We start from the raw sequence: 9,069 nt of genomic DNA on the forward strand, positions 1-9,069 counted from the left end.
GAGGAGTGGCTTCCATCTGGCCACTCTACCTTAAAGGCCTGATTGGTGGAGTGCTGCAGAGATGGTTGTTCTTCTGGAAGGTTCTCCCATCTCCACAGAGGAACTCTGGAGCTCTGTAAGAGTGACCATCGGGTTCTTGGTCACCTCCCTGACCAAGGCCATTCTCCCCTGATTGTTCAGTTTGGCCGGGCGGCCAGCTCTAGGAAGAGTCTTGGTGGTTCCAAACTTCTTCAATTTAAGAATGATGGAGGCCACTGAGTTCTTGGGGACCTTCAATGCTGCAGAAATGTTCTGGTACCCTTCCCCAGATCTGTGCCTCGACACAATCCTGTCTCTGAGCTCTATGGACAATTCCTTCGACCTCATGGCTTGGTTTTTAGTCTGACATAAACTGTCAACCGTGGGACCTTATATAGAAAAGTGTGTGCCTTTTCAAATCATGACCAATCAATTGAATTTACCAGAGGTGGACTCCAATCAAGTTGTAGAAACATCTCAAGTATGATCAATGGAAACAGGAAGCACCTGAGCTCAATTTCGAGTCTCATAGCAAAGGGTCTGCTTGTTTTTGCTTTGTCATTATGGGGTATTGTGTGTAGATTGATGAGGAAAATGTTTTATTTAATCAATTTTAGAATAGGGCTGTAACGTAACAAAATGTGCAAGAAGTGAAGGGGTCTGAATACTTTCCGAATGGACTGTATGCCATGTACTGTTCTAGAGAGGGAGTACAGAATTATGCCATGTTCTCTTCTTACGCTCTGGCTTCTCCCACGCAGCACAGGATACAAGGCGACAACAGCGATGGCCTCGTGGTTCAGTTGGAGCGGCGAGCCGGACTACCGGAGTCCACGGCGGGACCCATCTGAAGTGGTCACAGACACCCTGATGCTGGAGCTCAGCTGGCAGCTGAAGGAGGCAGAGAGGATGCAGCGTGAGAGGGACAACGAGTGCCGGCGCCTCCAGACAGGAGTGGACTACAGCTGGCTGGTCAACACGCCACGCAACACCTACGATGTGTCGGCTGGCGAGAGGCTGGGCCTGGAGGACCTGTGCTCCAAGGTGCATCCATCCTACTGTGGAGCCGTCATACTGAGGTGAAGAACCCTTGTCTTGACCTTAGTTGTTTCTTTACTTAACCCCATAATCTACACTGGCCTTCTGGTCAAGTTATCTATCCAACCCATGACCCCCATTGATTCGATGCTGTTCTCATGATTACCCTCTTACTCACCGAACCAACCCTCTGACCAAGGTCGTGTTCAGTAGGGCATGCAATGGAAAACAAAAGTGAGCATTTCTTATTCAACAAGTCTAGGTTGTCCCTTCCTGTTTTAGTCCATTTGATGCCAAATTAACACTACCTTGCTCGGCACAAAGCAGTCCAAATTGGGAAAGGTGAAGCTATCGATTGGTTGTCTCAGGTGTCTTGCACAAATTGCTAGTTGGTGCTAGTTGATCCATATGTGGAAAGGTGGTACTGACCTAGGTGTTATCTGAGGGCTCAGTCAGGTGATAATTGAATATTACCTACAGGTACTGGAAGGAAGCCCATTGGGGAATGAGAGGTGGTTTCTGGTAAATCAACTCCCTGGTTTTATACATGTGCAGAGGATCATTATTTCTGGACCATTGTGAAAAACATATGAAGTGCAGTATAATGTAGCTGTTGAGATAGAGTTAAGATATTTGATGGTGATTTTCCTTCAGTGGAGAGAAAATTCACCCACATGAATATTGAAAAAGCAGAGAGGGAGAGTGAGTTGGTGGAGAGAACAGAAAAAGCTGGAGGCCAATCGGCCAAATCAACAGGAGTAAAGGGCCGGTGGGGGCTGGCCTATTTAAAGGCCTCCTAAGAACTTATCAGCCTTGTCTTGAGAGGAGTAAGTGGCTTTAGTTGGCAGGCTTTCCTGTCTCTCCCCCTGCCCCGCTGTTCATGCAGACAGAGGGGCCATCATTAGCTATTTACCTGCTATACTGGCTGATGGGCAAGGGACTCGAGAGCTCTGATGATGTCACAAAAGCATGGGGAAAAGCAGAGAGAAGCTCTTCCGATATACAGGTCTGCCAAAATAAAGGAAACACTTGAGTAAATGAGGGATGCAAAGTATATTGAAAGCAGGTGCTTCCATACAGTTGTGGTTTTCTGAATTAATTAAACAATTAACATCCCATGCTTAGGGTCATGTATAAAAATGTCCAGTTGCCCATTATTTTGGCTTCCATGGCTAGAAGAAGAGATCTCAGTGACTTTGAAAGAGGGGTGGCAAAGTAGCATAGTGGGTTTAAAGGGTGTGTGTCTGTGTGTCTCAGTCACCAGATCTCAATCCAATTGAACAATTACGGGAGATTCTGGAGCGGCGCCTGAGAAAGCGTTTTCCACCACCATGTGGTCCTCTGTAGCTCAGCTGGTAGAGCACGGCGCTTGTAACGCAAAGGTAGTGGGTTCAATCCCTGGGACCACCCATACACAAAAATGTATGCACGCATGACTAAGTCGCTTTGGATAAAAGCGTCTGCTAAATGGCATATTATTATTATTATTATTATCAACAAAATACCAAATTATGGAATTTCTCGTGGAAGAATGGTGTCGCATCCCTCAATAGAGTTCCAGACACTTGTAGAATCTATACCAAGGCACATTAAAGCGTATCTGGCGGCTCGTGGTGGCTCCTGTAAGTCGCTCTGGATAAGAGCGTCTGCTAAATGACTAAAATGTAAAAAATGTAAATGTAACACCCTATTAAGACACTTTATGTTGGTGTTTCCTTTATTTTGGCAGTTACCTGTATAAAAGGCTTTTTTGGATCAAAGGTTTTTCCAGTGCATTAGTGATAGCACATGTTGTGGTTGTACAGTGAGAATGGTAAAAGCTGGTAAGTGGAATAGCAAGAGCTCATCCCCTTCCCACGCGTTTCAAATGTATGCTTTTTTGACCCCTCCATTAGCATGCCGTTTTTCCCCTGAAACTATAACCAGGCAAAGTGAAACAAAGCTATCGATTGCAGCGGGTGGCTGAAGGTCTCTTGGTTTGTACTATTTTAAAATCCACAGATTAAACATCCATCTATCCAGATGCATGTGTATTGCGGGTGGTTGGGAACATTTTTACATTTACATTTTAGTCATTTAGCAGACGCTCTTATCCAGAGCGACTTACAGTTAGTGCATACATTTTTATTTTATTTTTTTCATACTGGCCCCCCCGTGGGAATCGAACCCACAACCCTGGCGTTGCAAACGCCATGCTCTACCAACTGAGCTACATCCCTGCCGGCCATTCCCTCCCCTACCCTGGACAACGCTGGGCCAATTGTGCGCCGCCCCATGGGTCTCCCGGTCGCGGCCGGCTACGACAGAGCCTGGATACAAACCAGGATCTCTAGTGGCACAGCTAGCACTGCGATGCAGTGCCTTAGACCACTGTGCCGCTTGCGTGTTGAGTAACCCTGCCTAAGACCTGAAGACTTGTGTTGGCTCCTTGTATGAATTCCTAGGCTTTAGCTCGGTGGGCTTGAAATGTATTGTGGTACGCAAGATACCCGGGTTTGAACCCTGGCCAGTAACATGAAGACCTACGTTGGCTCCCTGAGTTACTTCCTAGGCTGGAGCTCAGGGAGCTAACCTAACACAGTCATGTAGCGCAAAGGAAACTTGTTTCAAAATTGCTGGTACTTTCAATAAATTCCCTGGTTTCCCCGAAGTCCCAGAATCAGGAGGGAATAAGCAGGAAATCCGTAATCGCCCAACCAGGATTTCGGGAAAACCAGGGAATTTATGGAAAGTTCAAGGAATTTTGAAACCCTAGCTGAGACTGATGTGACTTCTTCTCTCCTTTCTTTCCCTGTTCCCTACCTGACGTCCAGGTTCCGGCAGGTGGTGACTGAGAACGAGCCAGAGATGCAGGAGGTGTCGGCCCTTTTCCGCTCTGTCATCCTCGAGGCCCTGGACCGCCTGAGGGAGGAGCAGGAGGCGCAGCGGCTCTTGCGCCAGTGGAACAACAAGCGGGCCATGAGCACGTCTCTCATGAACTTCAAGTCGCGCGTCAAGATCAAACCCTTTGGCAGCACCGTGGGCCTGACCTCGACCAGCGGGGAGGGCGAGCTGAAGACGGTGTCGGAAGACGTGGAAAAGGCGCTGGAAGAGAGGGCTGACAGGGCCCAGAGGGTTAGGAGCATGCCTGACTTCAGACACAAAGGGCTTTACACTACCAAGACCATCTGAGCTGGGGATCCACAGGACAGTGTTGTGGTTCAGTGGTGGATGGAGAGAAGCTAGTGAGAGGTAGCCTATAATAATCCCCCCGGAACCTTCCCAGTCTGCTTTGCACAAGAATGGGGAGAAATAGGAGACGTCTCTCCCATCCTCTCCTTTGTCAGTGTGGGGTCTTCTCTATTGAATGCTTTTGACTGGGGTAATATGCTTAGAATATTTCACAATGTTTTGAGATTTTCAGACACCTTGTTTGCTGTACTGTTATTGAGGTCTTTGTTCTCTTGTAAATTAAAGAGTTTCTAAGAAAATGGTGTTGCATGCACTTTCAATGCCTTTTCAACGTAATACATGGTAGTTATTTATACTTAAAACTGTAATTAACCAATGAGACTTACATGAAAAGCAATTAAGAAGTTCTGTGGTTTTTCTCAAGCATTTTAGGAACTTTAAAGGGAAGTGCTACTAAAAACAGCTTTAGACCTTTTTATAGCTTAAAACAAACAGTAAATCACTGACTGCTCTATTACACTGTGTTTAGTATGAAATTGTACATTGTATCGATCTTCTAATTATTTACAGTTGGAATACAGTGCATCTTGATTCACATCTTTGTGTTGTCAGTCTTACTTTATTGCTATTGACTTATTTCTGTGCAAATATTTTGAATGCCCGTCACTTTCTTATGGCATTTTCTCAGAAGAAACTGCATAGCTACTAAGGTTGAGGAGCCTGGGCTATTTGCTGTGTCCAAGAATATTGACAAAACCTAGATACAGGACAAACTGTGTCTCACAATGGCAGCAATAATTCATACACAAATGGAATGGATGCTTTGTATCAGAACATTGCACATCACTACTGAACAGTCTCTCTATAACAGCAGCAGTTTATTGCTGTTGAGAAAAGAGCTGTTGTATTGGGTAGACTGTCACAATGCCACATAACAAGCTCATCTAAAATACATTTGATTTATATAGTATTACATGAGATGACATCCAGTTACGAGTCTCAGATTTGTACCTTCTATAGACGACTCTCTGATATTTAATATATCCAACACAGATGTCTTACTTAAACACTAACCATTAAAGAAATAACACAATTCCAGGGGATACGACCAAGAATTAGCTGCAGGACAGTTTGGGCCCTTCTTTAAAACATAGATCATCAAACAATGCAATGCCAGACCGGTGTTTTATTTGACAGATTACACTACAATAAAGCTTACACAAATCTCTTTGTTCTTCACATCTGGGTTCAAATTTTTTTTTCTTTCAACTACTTTCAGAGCATTTGAGCCTGCCTGGAGTGAAAAATGGACAGAGTTGGCACTTTTCCTTTGGTTCCATTGTGCCAAACAAGCTTAAAGAGGCAATCTGCAGTTTGAAACAATAACAAAGCAGACACCCCGCCACTGATTTGGTACATAGCTCAGCTATAGGAATATGATCACTCTTAAACTTATGGACAGAGCTATGGATAAAAGGACTGACCATCCATGACATTAAAATTATAGTTTTAACCATGTTTTAAGGCTATAGTGTTTGTTTAAATGTACCTTGTTTACAAACAAAGGAGTAAAACAAGCTTATATTTTGGGTCCTGATGGAGTACAACAGTTGGTCTAAGCTCATTAGGCATTTATAAGTTATATTCTTCAAGAATAAATGGGTATATCATTTATTTAAATCTAAAAATTGATTTAGCAACAGCAGATTGCCCCTTTAATCAATCCCAAAGAAATCAAATACAATTTGAACTGGGTAGGTTGTTCATCACCAAGATCTTTGCTGATGACACCGTAAATTCCACTACAGCAACACTATCTTGCTTAGCAACACCTTGTTTAGCAAACATACAGACCCAAAAGTCAGCGACTGGCTCCTTTGATATTATAGTAAAAATTACAGTTCTAAAAATCAAACACAGACATCAGTTACAAATAGTCTGCAGAAAGGCGCCGACAACCAAGTCACAGCACATTTTTTTTTTTTTTTTTTATACAAGAGATGCATGTCTGAAATTCCGAGACATGGCTTTTGCTGCCATTTTCAGACAACCTGGGCCATATCCCCAATCTCTTGCTGTGATAATAACAACCCTTAAAATGGATCTTCTTTCAGAGCTTTATCACATGGGGTATCTTTCCCTGAGTTCTGTTCTGGAAAAAAGTGGAAGATTCTGGAACGTAACTAACGGTGACCGTCCATGCATTACAACGTAGAGTTGAGGAACTCAAGCAGTTCAGCGCGATTCTTGTCTCTCTGTTGAAAAAATTATTGTATGAATATATACACTCTAGCATCAAGAGCGAGTCGACTTAGAATCAATGCATTCAACTAAGGTAGGTAAACAACCTTCACATAGCACAATCATTGCAAGTAAAAACCTTCATGGCATACAGTTGTTGGTTGTTTAAACACTGATACTCACCAGCTTGTCTTTCTTTGACTTCTTCAATTTCATTTTGATCTTCTTTCCTGAGATCATGCTGAACTTGCTTTTTCTCTTTCTCTCTTTTAAATACTGAAAGACATAATTCATTTCAAAATGACAGCTTTCAGACAGCTTCAAACTACTGGTATGGCTGTAGCGCACCGGCTTTAGGATAAATAGTCCCATAAATGTATTCTACCTTGGAGATCTGAATAGGTCCAGGTCCAGCGCTTTCCTCCTCAGTCTTCATTTTCTTGTCCTTCTTCCGTTTAAGCTTCTTCTCCTTTTTCACTTTCTATTAAAACAGAGTGTAAACAGAGCACATTTTAAATATCTTAAAAGGACACTGATATCTAACAAGGCACAGACCACACTAACAAAATAAGTAGCTACTGAAAACGAATGAATATTTAAAGAAAAATACCTTTTTGAGTTGTTTTTCCTTTTTCCTTTTCTTAGAATTCTTTCTGGACTTGCTGTGGGAATCTAGACAGGAGATTGCAAAATCTAACTGAGACACTGTCCATCAGGCTTTGACTACTATTTGTTTTAATAAATATATAATAGTACATCTTTCAGATACATATGCATCTTAACAACTAACGTACAAGTACTGGCACACTCACCACTGCTGCTCGAACTACTACTGCCAGACGAGGAGCGGGATGAGGATGATGAAGAGGATCCGGATGACGAGGATGAGCTGGATGAGGAGGAAGATGACGATCTACTGCGGCTTTTCCTTTTAATTTTTTCTTTCCCTTCAATAGAAAAATACAAGAGCAGTTTGTGTTATCCATGACTTCAAGGTACGCTCGCACACACACACACTTGTGATATCAGTTGATCACCACAGACCATTAAATTACCTGTACTTGTTGTTCTTCTTCTGTCATCTCTTCTTATGGCGGTCTCAGTACTTCTTCTGTCATCTCTTCTTATGGCAGGCTCAGTACTTCTTCTGTCATCTCTTCTTGTGGCAGTCTCAGTACTTCTTCTGTCATCTCTTCTTATGGCGGTCTCAGTACTTCTTCTGTCATCTCTTCTTGTGGCAGTCTCAGTACTTCTTCTGTCATCTCTTCTCATGGCGGTCTCAGTACTTCTTCTGTCATCTCTTCTTGAGGCTCTCTCAGTACTTCTTCTGTCATCTCTTCTTGTGGTGGTCTCAGTTCTTCTCATGTCATCTCTTCTTGTGGCAGACTCAGTACTTCTTCTGTCATCTCTTCTTGTGCTGGACTCACTTCTCACTTTGTCTACTTTGCTAGACTAACAAAAAGAAAGTAAAAGAGAACGCCTTGTAAGTCTTTTTGCATTGTGAGCCCAAACCTCTATCATAAGCTCGTCAGAGTTTACAAACCCAGACAGAGCAGCTGATCAGTAGGCTAAGTTAGTTAGTTAGCCTAGCCTAGCCGTTCATGCAGTTAGGAGTTAAGTTAAAGTTGGCGATAACTCTCTCCGGTTGTCCACCATCAGATCGACACTGGTGAATTTCGGCAAGGTGGCTTACTAATTTCATTGACAAGTTAGCTAGCTAGCTAACGTTAGCGCTCATCTATAATAGCAAGTTGCATGTAACGTTAACGGAAGTGAAGAAGGCTAGCTCGCTAGGTAGCTAGGTACTTACCATGGTGGCTGTTGTCTCGACAAAAAGAGGTGAATGCAATAAAAGTTGCTGATTCTCAAAGCTATATTCTCTATACTATTATTCAGCAATCATTAGCAATGCTTCATCGACGGTACTTATTTGTAAATGTAACGTTATGGCTGTAAGAGTTAGCTGGTTGCCTAGTTTGCTGACAACACGATGGAGCCATTTTGCATCCCACAATGCACCGTTCATTTATTAAAGGAACACCACAATATTTCTAAACCTCGTTGCGGCCACATTATTGATTGCTTTTGATGGCTTGGCAGTATATAGTCCTGAATTTACAAAATCATTCAGTGACAGATTTGATGCTCCTCATACAGAATAAACCTGACCTCTCATAGTCTATTCAATATTTCTCAACTAAAAATAAGAAGCTCAAAATAAAACATGGTATTTGGGGGCTCGTTCCACAGCTAGGCGAGGAGACGCAACGACCAATGGTTGCGTGTCAAGTCATCCACTGACAAATTGTGGTCAAAGGATGAAGAATGTTCTTCTTCTTCTGTGGATTTTATATGGTGGTTGGCAAGGATGAAGAATTTTTATGCCATGTTCAAAACAACTGGGAACTGGGAACTCGGAAATCTCTGACTTCCGACTTCAGTGTTGCCGTGTTCAAAACAACTGGAAAACTTGGAAAAATACGAGGTCAAATCATGACGTCAGGGATCTTCAGGTTGGAAAGTCGGAGCTCTAGAAAGAGGCCAGAGTTCCCGAGTTGGAATTCCGAGTTGGATGACCGTTCAAATCGATTTTTCCCAGTC

The 9,069-nt window shown here is 43.0% G+C and overlaps 2 protein-coding genes across 2 annotated transcripts; one reads left to right on the forward strand and one right to left on the reverse strand.

The window, feature by feature from the left end:
- Positions 1–804: 804 nt before the first annotated feature.
- Positions 805–4,312, forward strand: LOC311106387 (protein RD3-like; the record flags this gene model as incomplete). Its single annotated transcript, XM_084148722.1, has 2 exons — positions 805–1,097; positions 3,870–4,312. The coding sequence occupies 2 exons, from the start codon at positions 805–807 to the stop codon at positions 4,225–4,227; spliced, it is 651 nt and encodes a 216-aa protein (XP_084004848.1). The 3' UTR covers positions 4,228–4,312.
- A 1,083-nt stretch (positions 4,313–5,395) lies between these two features.
- On the reverse strand, positions 5,396–8,488 carry LOC311106401 (uncharacterized protein). Its single transcript, XM_084148732.1, has 7 exons — positions 8,279–8,488; positions 7,524–7,920; positions 7,281–7,415; positions 7,079–7,140; positions 6,854–6,949; positions 6,652–6,744; positions 5,396–6,482 (listed from the first exon to the last, which is right to left on the reverse strand). Exons 1-7 carry the CDS (start codon positions 8,279–8,281, stop codon positions 6,432–6,434), a joined length of 837 nt encoding a protein of 278 aa, XP_084004858.1. The 5' UTR covers positions 8,282–8,488; the 3' UTR covers positions 5,396–6,431.
- Between the last annotated feature and the right edge of the window lie 581 nt (positions 8,489–9,069).

This window comes from Coregonus lavaretus (genome assembly GCF_964263955.1).
Source record: "Coregonus lavaretus genome assembly, chromosome: 31".
NCBI classification, from domain to species: domain Eukaryota; kingdom Metazoa; phylum Chordata; class Actinopteri; order Salmoniformes; family Salmonidae; genus Coregonus; species Coregonus lavaretus.